This window comes from Mustela lutreola, chromosome 9 (genome assembly GCF_030435805.1).
Source record: "Mustela lutreola isolate mMusLut2 chromosome 9, mMusLut2.pri, whole genome shotgun sequence".
Classification (NCBI taxonomy): Eukaryota; Metazoa; Chordata; class Mammalia; order Carnivora; family Mustelidae; genus Mustela; species Mustela lutreola.
In genome coordinates this window covers 106,153,085-106,180,259 of record NC_081298.1, presented here as the reverse complement: position 1 = coordinate 106,180,259, position 27,175 = coordinate 106,153,085, and the positions used below count along the sequence as shown (strand labels likewise).

Genomic DNA, 27,175 nt, shown 5'->3' with positions numbered 1-27,175 from the left:
AGGTGGTGCTGAGAGTCTGTGAATTCGGGATTTTTCTGCCCCAGATTGTATGCGTGCTTTTCTCCCTGGAATCTAATATTTCCTATTTAAATTGTTAACTTCTGGAGATGAGAGGCTCCAGATTATTTTCCTTTATTTCTTGCTAAGGGAAACGACAACAACAGAATAAAGAGCCCAACAGTGCCTACTTGTTTAGAATTCTGCACGTGTAGCTACTTACCAAACCTTGTTGAATGATCTCAAGAGTAAACTTTTTTGATTCTCTAGTCCTGCTCTTTCCGTGCTGCTCTTTCCATGTGAATTAATTAGAAGTAAGTACATTTAGAATACAGTTCCTCAGTCATACTAAGTCACATTCCCAGTCCTCAGCAGCCATGGTAGCAGATGGCTGGCATGGACACAGAATGTTTCCAACATCACAGAACGTTCTCCCGGGCAGCCCTGCCTCAAGCCCTCTCTGAAGCCTTTTGGGTTCTCCTTTGCCTAATTTTCACCCTTTCACCTGCAGGGCCCTGACTTTGACAGGCCCCCTCCCTTATCCACTCAGCAGATATGAGGTTCAGCGGCAAAATAAGGAGAAGGAAACTTAGCTTACAACGTCACCCTCATTTCTCCGGTGTCTTCCCTGGTCCAGCCCCACTTTCACACTATGACTCCGTTTCCTCAATTTGCCAGCCAGAACTCATTTTGCCTGCAGTTAGGGTCATGGTCAACAGCCACCAAGATAGAGCCAGGCCTTGGTTACAGCCCTAGCATCTGAACAGCTGGGCACAAGACACAGAGCGACAAATTGTAGCGTTTTCCCACTCATTTTTTAAGTTCCCGCTCAATTTTGCCTTGAAAATAAAACTCTACGGAACAGTTCATCATAGTTGTTGGGGTTTTTTTAAGTCCTCTCTCAATTATCCTTATCTTCTATCCATCGCTGGTTTTTCTAAACCTCTTTCTTGGAAGAAATACTGCTTTCAATCCACCAAGAAACTTTATTTTTGGAACCAGAAGCTCATTCCCGGAAGCTCTTAAGACTAGTGACAAGAGACATCTGCATGAGTTCCCAGCCCTTCCTCTTCAGCAGACCGATGGCTCTGCATCTTCGGTTGGTTGTCCTCTCCCTGGCCAACTATCAGGTGCAGTGAGGTGACAGGCAGCAGTTTTGGTAGAAACACCAGAGAAGAGGAATTCAGGAAGATGGGCTGTTGCACGACGAAGGCCAAGATGGTAGACCCGCTCTGGTGGGGAAGTCTTGAGTGGTTCTGCTCTGACAAGTTGTGGAGAGCTCAGCTGAGATGTGAGTCCATTTGTTTGGGAGACCTAGAGGGCAGGCAATTCTTCCAGACTTTTTCAGCGAGTTGTCCATAACAGTTTAGATAAACTTGGTGTTCAACACCAGTTGCCGTGGTGAATTCTAAATATTAATTTTATGTCACACTGTCCTTGGCTAAAACAGAAGGAAGAAGACTAACTTGATGTAACCCTAGCACAATGGCTGAGGAAGGGCTGGGAACTCATGCAGATGTCTCTTGCCGCCTCTCTGTTCCAAGTTTCCCTGTGGAGGCTATATGCAGCCAGAGGTGGGGGGGCCTGGGTGGCTCAGTGAGTTAAGCCGCTGCCTTCGGCTCAGGTCATGATCTCGGGGTCCTGGGATTGAGTCCCGCATCGGGCTCTCTGCTCAGCAGGGAGCCTGCTTCCTCCTCTCTCTCTCTCTGCCTGCCTCTCTGCCTACTTGTGATCTCTCTCTGTCAAATAAATAAATGAAATCTAAAAAAAAAAAAAAAATATATATATATATATATATATATATATATATATATATATATATATATATATGCAGCCAGATGTCTAAGTGGGAAGGAAAAGCCTGCCCGCTTACCTGGTCTCCGAGAGGAGGTCTGAGAAAGCATTTTTGAGATCACCTGTGAGCAGGAAGGAGCTGCTTCTTAGCTGTGGTGATGTGGCACCTTTTGGTCTCCTCCTCCTCCCTGATTCTACTCTCCTGCTCACTCTGTCCCTCCCGTAGCTGCCCACTGCAACAGTGCTGCGTGGGATTTCTCCAGAACCCCACCTCATTCTCCTCTCCCTCCCAGGATCATCTCATTCTTTCCCTCACCTTCAGCTGTCCCCTGATGCACCGGTTCTCAGATAGACTTCTCTGCCAGGGGCTCAAGGACAGTGTTTCTGATTCTCTGCCGAACTTCTCCTCCCCTTGGCTCCTTGATACCTTTAGTCAGCATTTCATTAACCTTGAATCTGCCCTCCTCTTGTGTCCCATCTCTCTGATGACAATGAAATCACCATCCACCCTCTCAGGCCTTCAGGCTCCAGATCTCAGTCATCTTTGGTGCTCCTCCTCCTTCCCAATTACTCTTCAAGTCCTGCCCATTTGGCATCCCTTCCCTTCCTCCAGACCTTCTTCCCCACTCTCTTCCTCAGGGCTTGGACTATTGCAGTAGCCTTGCAGGTAGTTCCTACTCCTCTCCCTTCCTCTTTGAGCCCTGATCCCAGCTCTTCCACCTCCTCTGGTCTCTCCCTACCTTTCTGGCTCCTCTTGCACTATACTCGCAGCACCATCTTCTGTCTTATTCCAAAAATAATAACTCTGTGTGCTATTTCTAGACTTTTCTCTTTCCTGCCTCTCCTCCTCTGGGCCTTCATCTGTCCCTATGGCCACCTGTCTGAAATCCTGTCCATCTTTTAAGGTCAAAAGCCACCTTCTGGGAGCCTGGGTGGCTCAGTGGGTTAAGCCGCTGCCTTCGGCTCAGGTCGTGATCTCAGGGTCCTGGGATCGAGTCCCGCGTCGGGCTCTCTGCTCAGCAGGGAGCCTACTTCCCTCTCTCTCTCTCTCTCTGCCTGCCTCTCTGCCTACTTGTGATCTCTCTCTGTCAAATAAATAAATAAAATCTTTAAAAAAAAAAAAGCCACCTTCTCCTTGGAAACCTCTTCTGATTCCAGGTGGAACTGTTCTCTTGTGTCTTGGTCACCATATGGCACTCTATTGTGATCATTATAATTCATGTCTTATCTAGTAGGTGCTCAGTCAATGTTAAAGGAATGAAGGACTGTTGAACATATTTTTAGCTGTTTCAGCTAATAGAGCAAAGCTTCACATCACGGGTGGGCCATGGAGGTAAGCAGAACCAGATTAAAAACCCCAGCTCCCACACTTTTGGCTTCACCTCTGTACATCTCAGTTTCTTCATCTGCAAAATGGGCATGACCATGGTACCTGCCACAAGACACTTATGGGACAGTGTACCTAGAGACTTTGCAGAATGCAGAGCTCATACTACATGCTTCATGAAGGTTGCGTATTACTCACTTCTCCTGTATGTTGGTTTCATCTTGAGGTTGATCGTTATTCTGCTGAGCAGTATAAAAGAAACGTCAGATGCTGGCATTGGGAAGCTATTTACAATTTAGCTCTTCTGGAGAGGAAGCTGAGTTTCCCTCTCATGTGGATCTAGACTCTCCCCATCTTTTCTCTATGGTGTGGTAGTGAACAGAGTATCTGGTGCTACCTGGGCTCTTGTCCCAGTTGACCTTGCCTGTGCTGGGTCTCCCCGGGGCAAGCCCTCCAGCCATCATGTTTAGGTCCCTCATTGTTCTCTGCCTGGCTTTCCATACCATTGTTTCCTCCTTTTCGTGACTGCGGGAGTGGGTCCCTGGGGTCAGCTTACAATGGTGAGCACCTGTCATCCCCCAAGAGAGAAGGAGTGTCAAACCTGTGGGTTGCTAGAGCAGGCAGGGGACTTAGATGCCATCTTTGGCTCCCCCGCTTATTTCACAGGACTAGACACTGAGGCCTGGGTGTTGAGTGGCTCACCCAGGGTCACACAGCTGGGATGCGCCAAGCTGGGTACAGAGTGAGACTGTCTAGTTCCCAGTCCATAGTTCCCTGCATCACTGTAAGCACTCCAGGCCCCTCCCCAAACCCCCTACTCCCCCCCGTCCCGCACACACATGCTGGGCTGCCAGTTCCTGACCATTAGTGCTTGGGGTACATCACCAGTCCCCGAGAACCCATGGCTGAGTCCCCGAGAGAAGACCATCTCCCACTGAGAATTTTAGAGTCATTCAGAGCCCTGGATATTTCTCGGGTTGTCTGCCAGCAACTTTTGACCATTTTATATCAGACATCCCTCGGAATGAAGAAGGTGCGTTTATCTGCCAAAGGCAGCCAGCAAATGGCACTAAGGCAGGCTCCCTCTTTGCCCTGAGGCAAGGCTGGGGCGACACTCAAATGCGGGATATGGTGCGGACTAGGCTGAAGGAATTTGGATCACAGATACATGTTACTATAAGATCTAGTTTCTTTAAAGCTTCATCGCTTATGATACCGTGGGCATATTTGCAAATGTAACTGTAGCTCTACTTCTCACTAGTGGTGGAACACATGGGTCTTTGGGGATGATGTCTCCCCGCCTCGCTCTGACCCTAGTCCTTTCTCCCCCTTATTGTCCTTTGGCAACATCCCTCCCCCATCCCCTCCACTCCCAGGAAGGCAGGTCTGCTACCACATCAGCCTCCCCTCAGGGCCTCTGGCTCTCCAAGGAGGAAGCAGACTCCGCCTTGGCTTCACTCAAGTTTGAGCTCTCACACGAGTCTGAGACTTGAGACCGCTACCAGGTGTCAGCCAGCTGCCCTCTCTCCCTCCTCTGAAAGTTGGCCCCACACTGTGCCATCTTTGTCATTTGCTGCCTGTGTGCATTTGTGCCTAGAGGCCCCGGGCTAGACTGTGAGCTCCTTGGGAGTAGGAATCCCATATCGTGTTTCATATTCACCTTTGTTCCTCTGTGGGGGCTTCACACGGAGCTTTGGAAACACTCCCTCTGCATCTGCTGAGAATGGAGGAAGGAAGAAAGTTGAGTGAGTGAGCGAGTGTCCTAGGTGAAGACAGCATGGCGCCCTTCAACCCTGTTTTGTAGGCTTGGTGCCCATGGCTTTTTTTCTTTTCCCCTTTGTCAGGTGGCTCGACTCTTTCATTTGGTCTCCTCTGTGGACCTCAGAGAAGGGCAGGTAACCCTGTTGAGAGGTGTGACTAACTCCAAACAGATCCAGTCGGGTGGAGAAGCCAGCAGCCCCCTCCACCTACCAGCCCATGGTCTGGATCCAAGCCAGGTGTTTCTTCTCCCGACACCTGTGTGTGTATGTGTGTATTAATCCCAGAGCCAGTCCCTCTTCAGTGTCCTTCCAGAGCTTCTTTTTTGTGTTAATTTGGTAGCATATAACATGTGATTAACTTACTTGGGTTTTTTTTTTCTTTGTTTAATGCCTGGAGAATGTTGAATTTGATAATTGATGCTATTGTGGGAGAAATCCTGTCTCTTTCTTTCTTTCTCCTTTGACTGTTAATCTAATGTTATGTCACAGTCAAGGCCCCCCATCTCCAACCAGCATGTCAAAGCGGAGCCTGCTTGGCATTGATGTGAAGCATGTGTAGCTAGAAGGGTTAACTCTGTCAGCGAAGTGGGTAGCTCTTTAGAAGGAAGCACTAACTCGTTCTGAATTACCAGTGGGAAATGTGGTTATGCTGGTGGCTTTCTTATCAATTGCCTGGCTCACTAAAACCTGTTGTCTTTATTCTCTTTGTCATTAGTTACAAGCATTTGATATCTGGGAAGGCTCTGCTGGAGCCTTCCCCTGTGACTTGGTGTGTCCCTCTGGAAAAGAGGACCTCATCAAGGGCTTGCAGCCAAGCTTAGCTGCTTACTGAGCCTGGGCTCTGTGGGCCCTAATGGCAGGCATCCTGTTAGTGGTAAATTGTTTTACTTGGAATGCCAGATTATTAAAGGTCTGGGTTTTCCAGGAACACCCCCCCCCACCCCCAACTAAGAAAAACATCAAAACGGGCACTTTGCTGGCACGGTCAGTGGAACGCGCAGCTCTTGATCTCAGAGTCATGAGTTTGAGCCTCACGTTAGGGGTAGAGTTTACTTTAAAAAAAAATTTTTTTTAAAACATCAAAACATACAGAATTTGATGTGTGTTAGCAAAGTGGCTTTCTCATTCCTTACCAGTTGAAGGAGAAAGTAAAGATCTCAAATTAATAGAAAGTTCAGGGACACAATTTACCTCTTCAAGTCCAATTTCCTAAAGAGTTTCAGCCACACACACACACACACACACAAGATTAAAGAATCAGGAAAGGAATGGATTACCCTCACTTGTCCCGCCAGGCACATCTGTAGGATTTCTGGGGGTTCTAGAACCCCCAGTCCATGCTGTGTTGACGTGCCCAGAAAACAGTAAGGTGGGTCTGTGAAAACAAACAACAGGTAAAGAAAGAACAATAACAAATCTGGATAGACTTGCTTTGACACCATAGTGAATGAAGAGGTCAGGAGGGCAACAGATTGTAAGTCAAATTTGTTCTCGTAGAAGGCTGAGTATGTCTCCCTTCCCAGTCCCATGATGGGGGGCTGTGGAGAGGGTCTTCCAGAGGTGGGTTGGTAAGGATACTACAGTCATGTCGTATGATAGCCCCAGGACAGGCTCAGATGTACTCAGGGTAGGCTGACCTTGGTTCATGAAAGGGCTCCGGCATTCTAAGATTGTTTATGGCTCATATTCTGAACTGAGTGTTGGCTGGGGAGGAAATTGACACAGGACTTTAAACAACACACACACATACATGCTAGACTCTATTCCACCATCAGAGTTACCATGGGAGACCCAACATTTATTTTAGAGATTTTCAAATAATTCTCAAAACCCTTATTTTGGAATTTCAATCAGAGCCAGCTAATGAGCCACAGAAGAGGGTTATAGATTCTTGAACTCAGAGTTTTCCAGTTCGAAGGGAATCTTGTTCAATGTTTTAACTTCCCAATGAGGTTGCAAGGCTGAGAAGGACCAACATGGCTTGGTCAAGGCCCCTCATAGCAGAGTTGAGCCTAGGCTCTCGGAGCTGGACGGCGAATGCATTGCAGTGTCTAGAGCCATCACTTCTTCCTTCTCTGTTCTCATTTGTTTATTTTAAAAAAAAAAAAAAAAGTTCCGTGTCATTCTTTTTTGATCTAGATGGCATTTATTAGCATCCTGCAAGCCCTGTATTTACAAAAATGGGAACTTCAAGGCGAACTTGGGAAAGTTCTGTGTTTCTGAAAATGAAATGGTAATGATTTCTTCAAGGTAATACACGTTTATGGTATAAAGTCCTAAAAGCACAAAAGAGGGCATGCAGTAAAGAGTAGGTCACACCCCTGCCCCTGTCCTCCACCCGCCAGCTGTTCTAGAAGAAACCTGTGACCTTTTAGCAGGCCCTTCCATCAAAGCGTTCATTTGGGCACTAACCCAGTTTGAAGGTGGTGCCCGTGTGTCCTTAGCATCTCCTCTGGCAGGGAATGAAGTGGCAGCTCAGAGTGGTGGTTGACTAAGAAATCTACTTCTTCCACTTGGCCCGCATCTTCACCCACACATGTCCTCCAAGGCCAGCTCACGTGAAGTCTCCTGTGGGGAGCCTGGCCTCTCTGACCTTTGGACCCTCCAGCCCTCCAGCATTTCTCCTATACTCCTTGAGGACAGAGCTAGAGTCCCTGCCCACAGGGGCTCCTTCAGGGGTAGGACCGTGACCCCTTGACCCCATGCACTGGGTGCAGGCGGGGATTTCCTGTTGCTGCCCCTTACTGAGGGGATTGCTCAGTAAATGGCTGCACGTTCCTTCATTCAGCTCCTTGACCCCTAATTTGTATCATGGTGACAGACACCAAAGCTGTACTAGTAAATAAAACGGACAGTCTGGAGGACAAGACAAACCCACAAACAATAGCAGTAGTTAAATATAATTGTGTGAGGTGCTACAGAGAATCCCAGACTTCCCTGAGCACCCAGCCAGGGAGCTTGAGCTGGTCAGAGAAAACTTTGTGGAGACGGGCAGCCATATTGCATTGAGCTAAAAATGCTGTGGTTTCTGAGATACATTGTTATCTTATAAGGAAGAACATATCACCAATTAAATTAGGACAGAAAGCTCTTTACTTCTACTTATCCAAAGGACTCTCTTAGACTTGTTTGGACATCGAATCTTCGTGCGTCACTTTTGTACACACATTAAAAAGAACGTATAAGCACGATCAATTGGTTGAGGTCTTCCTAACCTCACTTTTAAACTTTCTGAGTCCGACTCCTCTGAATCACTTTTCCCCTGAGCTCCTCTGTATCCATTTACAACCATGCCATACCACTCTCTACCTTCCGGAGCACTGGTGATTCAGAGCTCTTGTCTCTTTTATCCACACTCCTGCTACACATTCTGCCAGGTTGGATGCTGCCTCTTTCTTGATCTTACCAGAGGTCTCCGTGGAATGTGCTTCAGACAACTGGGACCCATATTTCTTCTTCGGGTGGTTCTTGATGGTTTGTGAGTTGAACACTCAGTTCAGTTCGGGTGTCCAGTTCGTGCCATGGGGAATGACAACCAAGTGCATTCCTATGTAGGCAATGACAGTGATGTCAAGGCAACGATAATTGTAAGACACACCCTTGTATCAGTGATGAAAAAAGAATATACGTCTTGAAATTGATGAAAATCATTTACACAAAGTCTGGGTGTAAAAGAGGGCTGTCATTATTCTGGTGAGGGAGTGATGTTGAGGCTCTGGATGGATGTTTCTGTGAGTCTCTTAGTCACAAAATGGCCCCTCCACCAGAATCAGAGGCAGAAAACAGGGAACAGGGTCAGGCCTTTCTTCTCTTAGCAAGAGAAAGTTCCTCTCCCAAAAATTCCTTAGCAGATTTCTCCTTCCATTGGGCAGAATTGGATCACATAGCCATCCATCCTTACGAGGGAGATTGGGAAATCTGGTATTTTTTCACCATGTCAAGAATGGGGTGGGGGATGATTTTTGGATGGCCAACCAACAGTATACCCCACTGTGGGCAAATTCATTTGAGATACAGTGAGTTAATCTGAAACACTGTAGGACTTCTCAGAGGCTTTAATATGGTAATATGGATAATTGAATTATGGAGAATATGGTATTAAGCCTTTTTTAAAGAAGATTTTATTTATTTATTTGAGAGAGAGAGAGAGCATGAGAGGGGGAACAGCAGAGGGAGAAGCAGACCTCCCTCCTCCCCCGCACTGAGCAAGGGAGCCCAATGCAGGATTCGATTCTGGAACTCCAGGATCATGACCTGAACCGAAGGCAGTCACTCAGCCAACTGAGCCACCCACGTGCCCCTGGTTATTAAGCTTTAATAAACTTAGGGGATCCAACTTAATTTTCCCAAAATAGGGAGCCCAATTTTGTGGAATACCAGTGAACAACTCTTGGCTGTTCTCAGAATAATAAAATGGAGGTTCTCCAGAGCAGAGCCCAAGTAGCAGGGTGGATTGGGGTTTGTGGAAAATGAATGGGAATGAGGTATGGACAGGAGTCTGAGCAGGGCTGAGAGGTTTACAAATGAGAAGGCCATATCAATTCTAACCTTCTCAGATTGGTTTGACAGATAAAGGCTGATTTGTTTTCAAGATCCTTGAATCTACGCTACTCTGATTTTGCCTGAGTCAGGACTATATTGATACAGAGCTATTATTACCCCTTTTCTTTGCTAACTTCTGCCACTTCCGATCTTCATGATGCTAGTGATATTGGAGCTAGGTTGGCTGGCTTCTGGGAGTGGAATCCACTGCTTTGCCGAAGAGGCCATGTATGGTGCCTGCTCTCAGATAGATTGCTGAGCATTTGCAAGAACTAGCAGACACATTGATGGAGTTTGTCCCTGGCCATTTATTTGGGCTTGGGGTCATGAAGCCCATCTGTGTCCTTTTGGCCCAATGTAGTCTTTTCATTTTTTTATTCCAACAGCAATTTGTGTGTTTCAGGAGGCAGTATCATCATCAGCACCATCGTCATCACCATCATCATAACTGGCATTTTTTGAACACTTACTAGGCATTGGGCTTTGTAATGGATATTGTTTGGGCATAATCTCATGTAACCCTCCCCCCTCCCCATATCCCACCATGTGGATGCTCCTTGGCGGAGGAGAATATTGAGGTGGGGAGAGATTAAGGTCACCCAGCAATCCATGATAGGACTGTAATTTGACTCTAGAACCCTTGCTCTTCATCCTCAATTTCTATACCTTCTGGTCCGGCAGCTCTGTGTGGTTATTTATACATTTGTCTTTTTATATTTAGTCCAAAATCAAGCTGTATTGTTGTTTCCTAATAACACCTAACACAGCTTCTTGCCCAGAGAACGTCCTTGATAAATTGTTTCTTGTTGGACAAGAGTAACTAAACAGAGGAAGACTGAAAGCGAGCCAGTGAATGGTCTTCCTGGGTGTGAAACTAACACTGAATTATGCCATTGTCCGTAGCAATATTTCCCCCCTGCTTTTCAGAATCATTTTTTTGTTCTTCAGTCCTCTCATTTCTTCTGAGTTCTGGATGTCACCTAAAATGCTTCCAGGTGAAATAATCGTGGATTGTTGGCTGATAGCTTTTGGAGGGGATTATACTGGGCAGCTAGTCCCACCTGGTTTTCATGGCGCAGACCACCCAGTTGTTCATGTCTAGAAGGTGAGCCCTCGACTCCTTGGCCGCCATCATACAGGTGGTATCTGAGGCTAACAGGGGGATTTCCATCTCTTTTTAACATCAGACTCCCCTTTGCCTGGATATACAGTTCTAATTTTATTTGAGTATTAAAATAGTTTTCTTTTTTGTTGTTAGTTTCCTAGAGACGTTTTTATATCTTTGGTAGGTTGGGAACTGGTCTTTTTCATATTTTCATGCATGTTGTTTTACTCCGACATTTCTTCTAGACCTTTTTTTGTTTCTCTTCGCTCTAATGAACTCATTCTGCATTTGCTCCTTTTTCTAACTGGCTCTTTGACTAGTCACTTGTATGGACTGCTCTGCTTTGCTGGCTGTTTTCATTGCTTTTTTTTTTTTTTTTTTCTTTATTCTCCTCAAGTGAAATGAAAAATGTCCTCCAAACCCTCTGCCATGTTGAAAGCATCCCACTAAGCCATTGTGGTCCCTGTTTGTTTCATTCATCCCACCCCCAAACCAGAACCTTCTTGTCAGCTATTCCCACTGATTTTGTGCTTATTTGTTGGTTCTGTTCCATCTGTTGTGCCTTATTGTCCCCAGGGCCTCCAGCCCTCTAGAACCACTCTTTCCTTCCTTATCCAAGTAGAATATCTCCTCCCCCATCCCCTGCTGTCCTTGCCCCTGTGGAAATTCTACAGGCCCACCAGTATTTCTGACGACGCCCAGCTTCATCCATTTGCCTGGTGGTTACTGGCCAGTCTCCTCCTATTCAAATCCCAATCCCATTCTCAATAACCCCAGTCTCCTACCAGACCCTGGCCTCCCTCCCAGGTCCTTCTCCCCCAAACACAAGCTCCCTCTCCAACCCCTGAGGCTCCCCTGGGGCAATACCACTCTCCCCGAGCATCAGCATTGCTGTGATCCTTTTCATTCTGACACAGATTCTCTCATCCAGACAGCAAGGACCTTCCCTTTCATAAGTATAATGGATTGATCTTGCTTTCCTAAACAAAAGAACAATTTTCCCCTGAGATGAATTCTGTGACTCTCTCAGAATATGAAATGGTTAGAGTCAGCAGGGCTTTTTTTTTTTTAATATCATTTTCCCCCTTTCCTGATTCATTACCTTTTGTGTATTTTATGAAGCTCAGATGCTAGAGTAGAAGGAAATGCGCCTCATACACAGCAACATGAACAGATAAGAGAAATCACTGTTGTCAAACATTTAAAAAAAAACAACAAAAAACTGGCTGAATTTTATTTCCTTGGAAAAGAGGAAGGCCCGAGCACACAGATTATTAGGTTTTGCTCTTTCTGACCAGATTCTTATGTCCTGGGAACTGAGCAAAATGTGGCTACATAGGGATTTTTATTCATGTTAAAGCCAGAGAAGCAGCAACGGCAGGCTGCTGTCCTCAGCCCGGAGTGAGTCTGTCTCTGGCTCTGGCTCACCCTGTGATGTGGGCGTCTGAAGGAGAGGAAGGAGCCAGGAGCCAGAGGAACAATTGCTGGGACCCACAGAAGGCCTTGGAACATTCTAGACCTTGACCCTCTCGGTGCTTCCAGCAAGTACACCCGGCCCCTGGCCCTCTGCAGAGTCCTTTCAGCTCTTGAGTTCCACCTGGCTGACTGCCAGAAGCCCCCTGTATGGTGTCTGCCTGCCGCCTGCCCCACAGCCTGTGCTGTGTAGGGCAGGCCTCTGACCTGGGCCCCCTTCTGTGTTGTCTCCAGGGGCAGGGAGCCTTATCAGAGAGACTTCGCAGCTTCAGCATGCAGGACCTCACCACCATCAGGGGTGACGGTGCCCCTGCTCCCTCCAGCACCCCCACACCGGGGTCCGGGCGAGCCACCGGCAAACACGGCCAGCCCAAGATGTCCAGGAGCGCTTCTGAGAGTGCTAGCAGCTCAGGTAGGTGTCATTTCCCTCTTCCCCCTTTCCAGTTCATAGGCTTTGCTTTTGTTGCCAGCGGCCCAGTCTACATCATGTGGCATATAACCCAGCATTGCCGTGCACACAAATGTCCATCAGATCATTCCAGGCCGGCTGAGAGGCAGAGCACCACTCAGGCCAGCATGGGAGGCTAGCCTGGGGGACTCTGATCAGGGGACAGGATTAGACCACCTGCACCAAAGGGTCTTGCGTGCTCCATCTGATGATCTGAGGGTGGTTGGGGAATAGTGCCTGAACCAAGTCTGGAGGCCATGGGCACAGCTGGCCCTCGGCCAAAGCAGCTTCCTCCCCTCTTTTCCTCTCTGACCCTACACTCCCAGGAGGACTTACCTGCACCTGAATTTTTCCTCCTCCCCACCCAGGGCTTACGGCTCCTGTGGTCCTTTTCCCCTGCCTGAACGTCTCCTGTACTTCCTCACTCCACCATCTCCTCCCAGCCCTGAGCCCCCATTCACCACGCACGCCATCAGCCACTATGTGCCAAGGGCCACACTAGCTCTGAGGTCTGATTCCTGCAGAGGCCATGGCTTTAGGGAGACCCCACCTGTATCCCCAGTGTCTCAGGATGCTTATATTAGCATTGACCTCGGGGCCCCGTTAAACATGCAGAGCCCGGCATCCATGTCTGGAGGGGTCGGCAAGTCGGGGAGGAGATTCACATATGGGATGGTGTTGAGGTACAGCCAAATTCGGAACCCACGGGTGTCTGACCCATCAGTGGGTTTCAGGCTTATTGAGGGGGCATGGGTTGGGGGCTTATGAGGGGGTAGGGTGCTGGGCCAGGACTCACATCTTCCCAGACCATTACTTGGGTTGCTTCCAGGGCCCTTGGCTCTCAGTGGCTGAGCATGGCTGGGTTAATGGTGAAGAGGGTACAGGGGCCAGTCCTGGATTGCCAGCTTGACTCCTCACCCTTGGTGGGAAATCAAGCCTTGCAGATGGGAATCAGACCACCCTTTTAGAGCCTGGGTCTGTGACATGTGCCTGGTAGCAGCCCTGCTTTTGAACACAGAGCGGAGCCCTGACCCTGTGCTGTGAGGTGCAGCCCAAGCCTCAGGGACCCCACCTGACTTTGGGGGTCATGGACAGGTTTGGGAACAAAGGGGCCCTATGGCTGCCCTAGGAATAAAGACTCACGTGCCCTGCCAGGGAGAGGGGAACAGCTCAGAGCCAGGCTTGGTGTCCATCAGTTTCCTCCTTTCTGAGGAATAGCCCACTTTACCCCAGGCCCCGGGTGTGAAGATTGTGGCTGTTTTTCTTGGAGGGAAGATGGTTTAACTCCAGTGGGGTTGGGAAGGTCGAAGCTTGGCTATAGGGGTGAGGATCATCTTGGGTCGGGGGTTATCTCCTAAGTGAACCCTCCCCCAGGAGAGTTCAGAACGGAATCCCAGAAGTCCAGGCAGGCAGGGACCTCAGGATCGTTCAATCTGACCTTCGGATTTTACCAGCGAAGAAACTGAGGCCCAGGGAAGGGAATGGTATCCAGGGTAACCCACTGACTGGAGTTCTCTGGGGCCTCCTCACTCCTGGGCCAGTGCCCTCCAGGTGCTCACCCCTCCACCATCTAGATGTCCTTGAGCATCTCCAGCTTCTGACCTATTGGGCACCATCTCAGAAATAGGGCTAAAAACTGGAATTAGGAGTCACCTCCACCTTCGGTAAGCTCATGGGCTACAGAACCTCAATGTAAACTGTTATTTGGAAGAAAAATGGGCCCCAGTTCAAGTCCCCAGGGGGCAGCTGCTTCCTACCTGTATGACTTGGGCTCAGGTTCCCTATCTGTACACATGGGATGACAATACCCATTTGTAGGGGTGTCTTGAGGATTCAAATAAGATAATCTGTGCAAGAGTGCTTAGGGTCATGCCTAGCATTTTATGTAGTAGCTGCTATTGCTTCTGTTGTTATCTAACCCCACCCATGAAAACGTTTTCTAATGGGAAAGTGTCCAGGAGACAAATGAGCTGCCTTGAGAGGTCCCTGAAAATTGGAAGGAGCCAAATCAAAGTTGGATGATCATGTACTGAGGCTCTAAGGAGGTCTTCCTGCTTTGGCCAGCACGTGGGCCTCAGCGGCCCCACAGTCCCTCGCCCTCTAAGATTCTATGTTGTCATTATAAAGTGAACCAAGTAGAGGAAGTAGGTTCAGAGAGGTCATGTATGGTGCCAAGGCCACCCAGGACTAGATCCAGGCATCCTGCCTAGACTGCTCCTTGGTGGGTGATTCAGGGCAGCCTCGGAACGGGGAAAGGGAGAAGCCTGGTAAGGTCAGAAGGCGATGGGAAGCATGTGCCTGGCTTCGACCGTTTTCCCAGACCAGCACTAGATAGACACGGGTTTGGGATTCTCCGTCTCGGTGCTAGTCCTGCCGCCTCCCATTAGCTCTGACGCACTCTGTGGCATGCCGGAACTCAGGCTGAGCCCTCGGAGCTCCTGGAGAAGCAGAGAACCTTCATGCTACCACAGGATGCCGCCTGCTCTCCCTGCTGCTCCCTTCGGCCACAGCACCTGTGATTCCAGGGGGCAGAGGAGGGAGGTGCTGACCCAGCAGGAAGGGCAGGGACCATGTGGCACTCGCTCCAGCTGTCCTGGGGCCTAAAATAAAAGTCCTCTCGGGAAGAGAGACAGGTGAAAGATGACCCGGGGCCTGGGCATGCCGCAAAAGCACCCAGATCAGAGGCCCCAGGGCAGTTGGGGATCGAGGTGCCTGGAAGGATGTCTGGCAGAGGAGGCCCAGCTACCAAGGGCTGGTGTTCTTCCCTCCTGGCCTCATGGGCCTTGGACACAAGACGTGGTCAGGTGGGGCTGGTGTCTGGGCTCCCATTCTGGGCAGGGCGACCGTGGGCCTGCGCAGAGCAGCAGACACAGTGTGAGCAAGGCAGACATCCTTAGGCACTTTCCACATTGTTCGCATTGGGCCGCCGACCCTTTCTCGGAACGATACCCCAGGTGGTCACTACTACAGAATTCGACCTGGGCATGGAAGACAAGCACAGTTCCCTCGAGTGCTTTCCTCTGGAAAGAGGGTACCGTAATCCCTATTCAGCCTATGTCTTAGGGTTGGGAGGAGAGCAAACAGGAGAATTTGCCAAGCCTGGACAGCTGGCAGCTGTTGAAGGCAGCCTAACAGCGGACAGATAAGAGGCGGTGGCTGGACCCCATGGAAATGTGTACAGCTGTGGGAGGCAGCAGTCTCAAGGTTCATCCAGGCGGATCTCAAAAACATGGTGCCTAGTGAGAAAAGGACAAAACAGAGTGAGATATTATGGAACAGTGTATGTAAAATAAAAATACGTATCCCTGGTGTGAAATAAAAATACAGACTTTCCAGGAACATATTGCCCTCCCTACAAAATTGTGTTAGACACCATTTATTGAAAGCTTGGCATTGAAACCCAAGAAGGGTGCAGAGGGTGTTGAAAGAATGATCCTTGCCTTCCATGATTTTGGAGACGTTCAGCATGTATTTAGTAAGCACCTACTGTATACCAAGGCCCAGATGGGCACTGAGACCAGTAGAGTTTGCAAAGCAACAGCCAAGTGACTGACCCTAAGCACTCCGAAGAGCCAGAGGTCAGTCTGAGAAGGTTTCCTGGAGGCCATTCTGAACTGGAAGGCATCAAGAGCAGGGATGTGGGGGCGGGTGCAGTGGCAATTATTTTTTGGAGGACTTAAGGACAGACCTCTGTGGGCCAGGCATGGGTATTTTTTAGCCCCTGAGAAGAAGCGGAATCCGGAATGATCTCCTTCCCCCACCTTGGTGTCTCTACAGAGACCCACAGTCCTGGGACCCCTATATTGAACCCACTGGAGCCTCCCCGCTTGCCTGGGGCTGGTTCCTGCCGAGTGAGGGGTATCACTGATGATGTCCCCCATCCCCACAGTGTGTACCTGCTGCTCCACCTGCAGGACCCGGAAAGGTGAGTAAGCAGCCAGCCTCTGTGCAGTGTGCTGGGCTCTCACCTCCGGCGGAGGTTCTAACCAGAAGCTGGCGCCTGACCCTGGGGCTCCCTTCCAGCTGCACAGTCTGTGGGGAATTCAGGAGGTTAACTCCCTGAAATAACAAACCTGTGTTATCTTACAGTGTGTGTAGGCTCGGAATTCAGGAGCAGCTGAACTGGGGGGGTTCCGGGTCAGGGTCTATGAAGAGTTGTAGTCAGGATACTGGCAGGTGCTGTGGTCATCGGAAGGCTTGACTGAGCTTTGAGGATCTGTCTCTAAGATGGCTCTCTCGTGGCTCCCGGCTGCAGGCTCGGGTCCTTACCACATGGGTCTCTCTCGGGTTGCCTAAGCTTCCTTACAACATAGCAGCTGGCTTCACCTGGAGTGAGTGATCCGGTAGAGAGAGGACACTTGGGAGGCCGCAGTAGGTTTTTGGACCTAGTCTTTGAAGTCACATGCCACCACCTCTGCCTTCTTTTGTTTGTTGGGAGAGAGTCATTAGGTCCAGCCCCCACTCAAGGGGAGGGGAATTAATCTCCACCTCTTGAAGGAAGGTGTATCAAAGAAAGTGTGGAGATCTTCTGAGACCACCGCAGGCCATATTTCCTGGTGCTCTGTGATGAGGACACAGGAACTTACCCCAGTCCTTGGAAGTGACAGATCCCCATAGCTCCAGGGTTTCGGTCCAGGTGCAGCTAAGGGAGCCCTGGCCCTGCTTTGCCGCTTACTAGCTGTGTAACTGTGCGTGAACCACCTAACCATGCTGAGCCTCGATTTCCCCTTGGTAAAATAGACGTAAAGATCCTGCCTCCCCACCTCACTGCGTGGTTGTGAAAATGTCCGTGAAAAGGCTTTGTATTTCAGCCCGGAGCAGCCAGGAAACCTCCGGGAGCAGGGAGGAAAACAGGGTTTCCCAGTCCTGGACAGGGACTCATGCTCCTGCCTTTCCTGTGAGCAAGTGATGGCTTGATGCAGCCGTGGCCGCCCCGTGGTTGGACGTGTTCTCTCCCGATCTGCTCCTGCTGTGTCCCTGACCCTGAGTAGACACGTGAGGGACTGGCCATGGTGCTAGACCAACTCAGCTCCCCTTGTACCCACCATGGAGGGTGTCCGCCATGGAGGAGCTGCCTTTGGCTCCAAGGCAAAAGACCACTGGGGCCTATAGCGTCTAGCTGACATGAGGGGAGGAGGAGGCAAGCATGGTCCTCTCTACTGCCTGTGCTCCCAGTGCTGGGGCGGCCAAGGCATGGCCATGCCTCCCATAGTGGTGAGAACAGAGGGCGTGAGCTGGTTTTAGGAAGTATCCTGTTTTCCCTTCATTTCTTCATTTGTAAGATTTCTCTAAGGCTTTTGAAAGTCAATGTAGGGGGCGCCTGGGTGGCTCAGTTGGTTGGACGACTGCCTTCGGCTCAGGTCATGATCCTGGAGTCCTGGGATCGAGTCCCATATCAGGCTCCCAGCTCCATGGGGAGTCTGCTTCTCCCTCTGACCTCCTCGCTCATGTTCTCTCTCACTGTCTCTCTCTCAAATAAATAAATAAAATCTTTAAAAAAAAAAAAAAAAAAAAAAAAAGAAAGTCAATGTAGGACGTGTGTGTTTTGGAGACCATAAACCCAGTGCAAACTGACAGTCAAAAGAGTTCTGAGCAGGACAGTCGAGACTGGTGTCCTACCCAGGGGTCTAACTCTGACCAGCTCTGCATGACTCAGAGGCCACCCAGTCCGCATCAGAAACAGACACATATGTATATACATATATACACGCACATACAAAAACACACACACACACACATATATATCACAAATAACATGTTATATGTCAGTTATATCTCAGTTTTATGAAGGAAAATTGCATTGCAGTGATAGAGGCTAGTGCTTGGACCTAGTGGACATACTGGTTCATGGTGATCTTGAGGTCCCAGCAACCCCGGCAACTGTGGTTATTTCTAACTACTCACCAGTTTTGAGTTCATAAATTCCGTGAGCCATTCTGAAAGCCTCTAATTCTGGCATATTACTCCTTGGGGGACTGCCTTCTCCTCCATTCCTTCCACACGGGACTGCTTTGTGCTGTTTTCTGGGATGCCCTCACCTTTTCGTGACTGCTGATGATTTCCAAATCAGAGGCTGCATTTCCAGTGCATTGAAATAGAATTCAGTCGACTGTAGGGATTTAGTCAAGGTTGCTCTCCCCAGGACCTACGGGAATGGGGGTGTTGGGGACTGGGTAGCGGGCTGGGCTTGGTGGGGCCTCGGGCTGGGGTGACTCTGCTCAGAGCTATGATCTGGGACTTTGCCGCAGCCCTCCCTTTCTCGGGCCCTCTAACACCCAGTGCCCCAGAATTCTCCCCCACACCTCCAAGTCTCCCCAGGGTTTGCTGGCAAGGAACCAGGTTGGTCTACACCAGGCCCTCTGTACTGGTGGGAAAGTCCCTGAGCTGTGCAGGTCTCTGTCCCCTCCTCCATAAAAGGTGGCCATCTCTGCAAGTGAAGGGTGCCGGGTGGGAAGAGTCAGCAGATGGTGTTGGGGGAGGTGGAGACTAGCTCCGGCCAGTGACGCTGTGGGAGAGGATTTCAGGGGGTCACAGACACTCCGGTCAGAAGGCCCCTCCTGGTCCCTTGAGATGATTTTCATCTGTGCATCTCAGACCCCAGTAGAACGTTCTCTCCCCACTTCGGCTCCATTTCTGCCCCTGTCAGTCGATTTCCTGCTGTTTCTGGCACAGGTCTCCTCCTCCCTCTCCTTATTCTTATTATTATTTCCTCTCCTTCCTGCCTGGCTGCTCTTTCTCCTCCCTCTTCTCTCTACCTGCCTCGATGTAATATAAAAACTCAAGTCTGTATTACTGCTCAGAATTAGTCATAGAGATGTACTTTTTTCTTAAAAAAAAAAAAAAATCAAGCGCATGGGACATCATTTAAAAAGCAAAGTCATGTCTTTTATTCACCCTTTTGAAAGAGAGAGAGAATTGCATTGGCCTGGAGTGTGGCCCGGGCTGCGTGTTTCCTCCAGCAGCAGGAGCTGTCCGAGGTTTAGAGCGTGGGAAGGGAGGGAGTGTGTGTCTGGGCGTGCACCTGTCCACAGGCTTACATGCTCACACGTGTGTGAGCTTCATCCCCGAAGACCTTTTCCCTAACAGAATCTTGTTTTCTCTCTCCTCGGTGGCTGTCGGGGACGCGGATGTAAGTGTTCCAGACGGGTGTGCTCTTCTGCAACACTTTTGCTGACTTCCATTAATGGCACCTGCTAATGTGTGCTGTGTGGAATGTGTTCGCTAACCTGGGGGTTGTTTGGCACTATGGGAGCGGAGTGGGGCGGGGGGTGCGGGGAGAAGGGCCTCTGGCTCAGTGCAGATGCATCTACTCTGGCCTCCAAGTGTTCTTCCTCCCTGCCTGCCCCACAGAGATAAGAGGTGGGGCCGCTCCCCACCTTCTTAGTCCTGCTGACACATTTGCTAATATGGAATGTCGTGAGACTGGGGCAGACAGCAGGGGCTCCTGCACTTCCCTCTAGGCCACCCAGCCTTGGGCAATAGGACAGCCGCTCTGCTGGCTCAGGGCCTTGGCCGCCATCACCTGAGGTTTGGACATGGTGGCTGTGGCCATGAACTTGCATGAGAGTCACTCTCCCCACCCAGAGGTCATCTCTGGAAGTGATCAGACTATTAAGGAGTGGATAGCGTCAGCACAGGGAAAGCCCTGGGCCAAGATTTGGAGGGAACAGAGGCACGGATTCAAACCAGTCCCCACGCCCACTCCCAGGATGCAGTTTGGCACTGGGGCTGAATTGGCCAGGCTGCGTCTGTGGTTTCTGCCCTAGTCCAAGGACTTCATGCTCTAGGAAGGCCTGTTTCTTTTCCCTCCCATCAGACAAGGGCTATCTGTGTCCAGAAGGAATTTCTCTGTGATAGTGTCAAGGTCTGACTTGAGATGAGATGAGGCTCCCAGATGACTTCCTGATTCCACCTAGGGTGGAACCAGAGGATAACCTAAACCCACCCACCCCACCCCCCGGGTTGGGGGATGCACAGAGCAAAAAACTCAAAGGAAGATTAATGATCGAAATCTTGGCCCTTACCAAGGCCATTCCCAGCCTACAGGTCTACTTTGCGACTGGCAGTTAAGACAACTAGCTCTCATGCTGCCTCCTGATGGCTATTGGGGAGTACAGCAGCAGTGCCCGGAAAACCTGGTCAAGGTTAGGGTCTGTTGTTATTTTTGCTTAACCCACACCTGGTTAAGTTGGGTGCTGTGTTATAGTCTAGTGAGTCCCCTGTTGATGGGGAGAACACATCTGGGGCTCACTGTGTTTTTAGGAGCAGTAGCAGGGCGTTCCAGAAGGAGTTCGGTTTTCTTTCCGTAGGCCATGGGGTGGTTGACCAGATTACCTGAGGGCCCCCTACTCTACAATCTGTGTTTCTAAGTAAAAACAACATATGGATTGTAAAAAGCTATCTCTTTGAGTGTCAGATAAGCTGGGTATGTGCTGACCACCTAGCCAGATGACATGGAATATGTTTAAGAATTGAACATTCTAAAAAAACACTACGCATTCAATGACATGAATTAATTCTGGAATTTTACTTGTGGATTTAATCAAGGTAGACTAAAACAGGAATCTTGCTGTCTTCTGTGTGTGTGTGGGGGGAGTATTCCTCCATTTTCTTTCCACTGGGCATCTTTGCTTCTCTGGGACTTGGCCTTTGAAAGGAAAACAATCGATGTAACTTTGCTTAAGGTTCTCCCTGAAGGCTTCCTGGTATTTGACATCCTGTCTCAAAGAAGGCTCGGAGCTGAACATGCAAGTATAATGCACTGTGAACACAGCTTGTCCGTGGACTAGAGGAAGCCGCCAGGCCCCTCTACCATCACGACATTTATCCATTCTAGAGGACATTCTTTCCCTGAGCACCCTTTGGTGTGACGTCATAGGTCTCAGCGGCAGGGTTTGACACCTCTCGGCTAAGGCAGTGTTTTCCTTCTGTCAGGGCAGCAATGCCCCCACGTTCCTTGGCAGCTTATCCAGTAGGTTCTGGAACCTCTGCTTCTTCCTGTGCATGGTGCCTGCCAGTTTCTAGCGGCACGCTCATAGCCCAGGTCCGCCCTGCAGGGAGGCCCAGAGGATGCGGGCTCCTGCTTCACACACCGGGGACCTTGGCTGTCCTAACAGGCTTGTTGTGTGATATACCTAACCTTGACCTTGCCTGCCCTTCCTTGCTCCTTTCTACACTGATCCTCCCTGCTGTACTTTGTCTCCTTCGTGTAGATTGTAAATGGACATTAAGTGGTTGAGGGAGATGTGAATGAGGGTGGTGTGAAGGCTTGGGACCCCCACCAGGTCCAAAACCCACTGGCATTTTCGGACGAGGAGGAGGAAGATCTGCTGGATTTCATGTACAAGTATAAGGCTCTTCGAAGGACGGAAATCCCCCTGGAGGTACAAGGGGTCTGGGGCTGCGGGCTGGAGCATGTGTTTGCACAAGGGCTTTGCCCTGGAGATCTGGGGTTCTGGGAGTGGCAGCTCTTGGGACCCCCAGCATCTCTGGAGTGCCTCTCTCTCCATCAAACAAAAAGGACAGAACGCTAGGTAGCATCCAGATCCTTGCCTAGGGGCAAAAAAGACTCTGCTCGTTTTATTTAGATATTGGAGAGGTGATATAGTACCTAAAATAAAACTTAAAAATTTGCAAGCATTAACCTAAGATGATATGTGAATAAAAAGCAACCCAAATGTGTGTTTTAGGAGGAAGAAAATACGTTATTTGACACGTTTTTTAAAGGAAGCTGTTCATCACTGTTTCTCTAAGACACAGCAATAGTGCCTAGTACAAAGCAAATCCTGAGAAAATTTTACTGGCAGGGCACAGCCCTCTAAAAAGACCCAAACCAAATGTACCTGATTGCCGTGGATGTGGGTGGAGTTTTGGCAGCGGGAGGGCCAAGCCTGGAGCCTCAGAGGCCTTGCTTTGTGATGTAGAGAGGGAGTCTCCAGCCTTGGGCCCAGGTTCGGGGCTGGCTGGCAGAATTGGGGACTCCCGCCCGAGTCTTCCTCTCCTCCCCTCTCGTCTCCTCTCCTGGGCCCCATCTGCTGAATACTGTGGCCTGAGCGTTCATCTGAGGCAAGTTGGGAGGCCCCCTGTCCTCAGTGTAGGCACCCCCGTGAGACTTAGATGAGGGAATGCACTGAAATGTTCCCTTACCCGAGCACCTTGGCCAGTGGACCCCTTTCAGACTAGGACTGTGGTTATTACCACTGGGTGAACCTGAGTTCATCAGAGTCCTTTCCAGGGTGGGGCACGCCCGGGTCAGTTTTGAAGTTGGAGGTTTTGGTAAAAGATGTCTGGGTTTAGACTCTGTTGGGGCAGTCCGTCAGAGCCTGGGCCACCCTGTGCTGGGGAGAGGGGCTCAGCTCTCCCAAGGAAGGTGCCCCAAAACGCCGTAGGGTCTGAGGGTCTATGCCATTTGGGTTTTGTTTTGTTAAAGCTGCATGAGCTGCTTTCCTGTTTACTTCAGCCTGAGATAGCTAACTAACTACAAGTTAGTTTTCTCTGATTCTTCTTTTACTCTGTGTATTCTTTTACTCTGTGTCCAGAGGCAGCTACTGGTAAACATTTCCGAATCAAAAAGGTGTCCTGAGGACTCAGGAGGTGGAAGGCCAGAGCTTTCTTTCTCTGCACCCCCCCCCCCCCCATTGGTTGTCTTTCTCCCTCCCTCCCTCCCTTCTGTGTGCCTTCTGGGCCCTGAACTACTTTCTGGGAAAAGGAGGTGGGTGTGCCTCCAGAAAGTTCTCAGTGAGGAGTGGGGAGACAGGGCAGAGTCCTCTCACGTCCTCTCTTGTGCAGAACACTAGGAGAACAAAGAAAGTGACCCTGCGTCTGTGTGTCTGGGCTGTTGTGAGATGGGCTCAGGAGGGACTTTTGAACTGGGTCCTAAAGAGGACTATAAATAGCAAGACAGAGAAGGGAGGGAGGGGCTTCCGGTCCGAAGGAATAGAGGTGTAGAGGATGCCCTAGAAAAAGAAGTGACTGGAGAGAAGTGGACAGGAACAGGGGTTGGGGGTATCTTGGGTCAGTTGTGTTAGTGCCCTCCGCCCCTTCCTGCCCCTGGCCTTGAGGGCTCCGCCGGGACAAAAATTTTCTTTTCTTTCATTGTAGAAGTAACTTCTGTGATCTATGTGTTCCATGGAAGGAGGGCTTCCCCCTTGATAGCCATTTGTATGGGAGATGAGGTGGAGGCAGTGTTTCCCTTTGCTGTGGGGCTTGCCGTGCTTTCAAGGATTCCACATCCAGAAGGAGGACTGGGAACTGGGCGATGGGAATTTTAGGCATGTACCTGGAAACATGAGGCTCATTTCTCAAGAAAAGACCAAAGACAAGGGAAGAGATGGGGAAGCATTTCTCTATGCTGAGTCGCTTGCTAGGATCATTTTGCTCCCAAGGCAGAAACAAGAAAGGTGTGTGCCATCCTTCTGCGCAACGGTTCGCTAGGGAGACCCAGGGACTTAGGAGAGGGTGAAACGGGAGGGAGGCGGCTGCCTTCTCAACTGGCTCAGCATGGGATGCTTGGGATGTGACCCGGTTCCCAGATTCCCAGCCGGCTGCCTCACACACGTGTGCGTGTGTCTCAACACAAACCCACACAGGTGCTCGCTCCAAAAAGTTTCCACGCTTACGCCACATTGAGGGATGCCTTTTTCTGTTTCCTCTGGCAGGCACCGCCTAGAGTTCTTCGATCCCGCTTTAGGAAGAAAAGTACCTCATCCTCAGCCACTGAAACCACGTGAGTGAGATGAGCCAACAGCACCGGACCCACAGAATGTTTCTTCTCTGCCTTAAAGAGCTAGTCACTAATAACGTAGAAATCCGCAAGCTGGCGTGCTTTGTGTATGCAGCCTCACAGACACAGCCTTTTCTCTCTCCCCTCTTCCACTTGAAAGACTTTAATTTTCCTTTTCTTTATGTTGCTGGGGAGAGGCTAAAGGGAAAGGTAGTGTGGGGGGGTGACCTTTAAGTCTTCTGAGGTTAGTAATTTTCCACAATTGGATTGTCAGCAGTGTGTTTTTAGAAATATAAGAAGAGATCACCCTCACACTGCCAAGATGTACATTTGTAATTTATTTGTCGCATACTTCATTTTTAGTCCTGTAAATGCAAACAGAGCGATTTTTTTAAACTTTTTTTGTTCTTGGTACTAATACTTTGGACTATGATGTACATATTTATCAGTTTTGGCTTAATCAGATGGACTCGCAAGGGCTGCCAGAGGTTCTAATATGTAAGAAAACTACAAGATGTGTAAAATATTATTTTGATTCCAGAGAATGTCTCAGATGTGCTTCTGAAGCTTCTAAACACAACTCCAGTAGAACATCCCTTTTCCAGCAGGACGACGGCCCATCTTCTTCAGACAGATGTTTAGCCAAAACGCCAGAGATGCTTAGCATGAGGAGACAATATTGTAATGACAGAGAGGAGTGTAATGAGGCCAGGGGAGCAGCCCAGAATAAGAAAAATCACAAGACGCTTGTCTCCCCCTGGATTCTGGATTAAGAGCTTCTGAATCATTTCAAGGGATTTACCAAAGCTTTAGGCAGGTGGCTCACCCTTGGTGAAACTTCCTGGGGATGTGAACTCACAGGCCTGTTGAGGGGAATCGTTTTGAGTGTTCCAAAAGTGCTGGAAGAATGACTGTTTCTCCTTCATCGGGACTGGTTTTGTGACTTATTTCCCCAGGTAGAGGAGCCTATAATCTGAACATCTTGATTAAGAGAACACTAAGCAAAAGCCAACCAGTCAACCCAACCCAACCCAAACCAAACCTAAAGGTATGTTTCAGATATGCCATCAAATACACCTGAGACACCTGTCAAAATGCTGGGTTCTAGAAAGGTTTCAGAGCTTGAGATCTTTACGAACTGACTTGCTGCTCAGCGCCCTGGGCGGCACCCTTCTGTTCCCTTCCTGGCTTGTGCAGAATGTGAGTGAGAGAAGTCATGCACTCACGGGTACTCCATGTCTTACTGGAGGTCTTATGCAGGCCAGGATCGCTTACTAGAGTAGAGCACTGTTGAGGGGACTCTCTACTTAGACTGAGAACTTTATCTGAAAAGAAGAATCTGGTTTAGGTAGCATTTTGGCCCAAGGTAGCTCCTCCCCTCTGGGAGAGCTGAGCCTAAACGTAGGACTTGTATATTTGTGCTTAGAGTTGGTGTTTTCTTTCAGTGTAATGCATGCAGTGGTCACAACACAGTCATTTATAATACTTGGATTGTGTTTGTTCATAGATATGCTCTGAAGACTAGAGAATTAGTGTTATGTACCACATAGAACTTACTGTCAACCAGCCATAAGCAGACCCGGTTCAAGACTGTTGCATTACTAAGCTCGGCGAACACACGTCAGTAGTCTTGGCTGCTGACACCCTGGCTGGATCTTAGCCACCTGAGAAACAGTTTTACCTGAAGTTGGTTGTTGCCAGATATGCATATTTAAATCCCTTCTTCCCACAATGCCCCTGAAGGTGACTCTGTAATTTACAACAGGATTTAGGAAAACAAACTATAATTCGCGGTTCAGAGGGCCTTTCATTGTCTGTGCCCACACCCACCAATACCTAAACCCCTTAGGGAAGACAGAATATCTGTTTCTTCAGGCTCACTGAATAGTTTCAGAAGAAAAATATATGCTTTAAATGTATTTACCTGTTAGTTGGGAGTACCCAGAATTATCAGAAACAGCTTCACTTCAGCTTTTTAGCAAAAAAAAAAAAAAAAAAATTTTTTTTTTTTGCCAAAACAATAAATACCTTTAGCAGCAGAGATCCTTCGTGAACAAACTGTATTTTCACCATTTTACAATGTAAAGTTTTAACAAGGACAAGCTACCAAGTTTGCACTCAACTATGCCAAAAACAAGTTTGAAGCACTCTACTCACAGACACGCTGTATTACTTCATTCAAGATTTAGAAAATAGAAAGGTATCCAAACTGCTGTCTTAATGTAAATGGAACTATTTTCCTTCAAGTGTTGATGAGGGAGTTGGTTTCTCTCTTAAAAACACTCACTGTACAAACGAGAGCCGCTGTCCTATTTCTAGCAAAATGTGTTTACTCCCCCAATAAGCTGCATATTCGTGTATGGACTGACAGGAAATGTGAATGCCTCCGAGTGTACATGTAGTGGTGTGCTGCTCTGTCTAGAGGGCATAACTGAACACCTTTAATTTGCTGATTTACAGACACAGGCTGTTTACAAAATGCTAGCTCAAAAGTCTGTAATTTTCACGTAATAACTTTTAGTTCTTTGCCATTGGGCACCTGTTCTGTTTCTGAGGAGGTGAGATGGGGCGGTGTACTTAGACCCCGGAGAGCTTTGTCATAATCCCTCCTGGCTTTGTGTGATTAGCTTGCTCACTCCACTGGCCTCTGAAGTGTATGTTCTCTCCAGTAAACTGTCTGTGTGTTTGTGGTAACAGTGCTCGTCCACCATGATCACAGCGGAGTATTTCCCTAGTCCTCCCCTTGCACAGTGTTTGACCTGCAAAGGACGTGCTTCATTCTCCAATGGCGCACGCTCAGAGAGAGCTGACCTTCTGGATGGTTCCTGTGCATTTTCCCTAGTTTACTCCTGTAGTCCCTATAGAATGATCTGTAATAAAATAGTATACTGGACTGTGCATCAAAGGGGTGTAAAATTACAGTATTCCAAAGGTTGAAGTTCTGCTGTTTTGTTATAATGCCTGATCTATATCTTGAATAAAGTCTTAACATTTTTCTTTTAAAAAA

The 27,175-nt window shown here is 48.9% G+C and overlaps 1 protein-coding gene across 3 annotated transcripts in view; it reads left to right on the top strand.

The window, feature by feature from the left end:
• Positions 1 to 27,175, top strand: part of REEP1 (receptor accessory protein 1) — a 111,349-nt gene extending 84,174 nt beyond the window's left edge. The window contains exons 6-9 of one of the 3 annotated variants that reach the window (XM_059188301.1): positions 12,233 to 12,410; positions 16,336 to 16,371; positions 21,678 to 21,829; positions 24,104 to 27,175. In XM_059188301.1, coding sequence (XP_059044284.1) covers positions 12,233 to 12,410; positions 16,336 to 16,371; positions 21,678 to 21,829; positions 24,104 to 24,175 — 438 coding nt within the window. In that variant the 3' untranslated portion in view covers positions 24,176 to 27,175. The remainder of the gene's footprint in view (positions 1 to 12,232; positions 12,411 to 16,335; positions 16,372 to 21,677; positions 21,830 to 24,103) is intronic. The other 2 variants (XM_059188302.1, XM_059188303.1) reach the window with 2 other exon arrangements.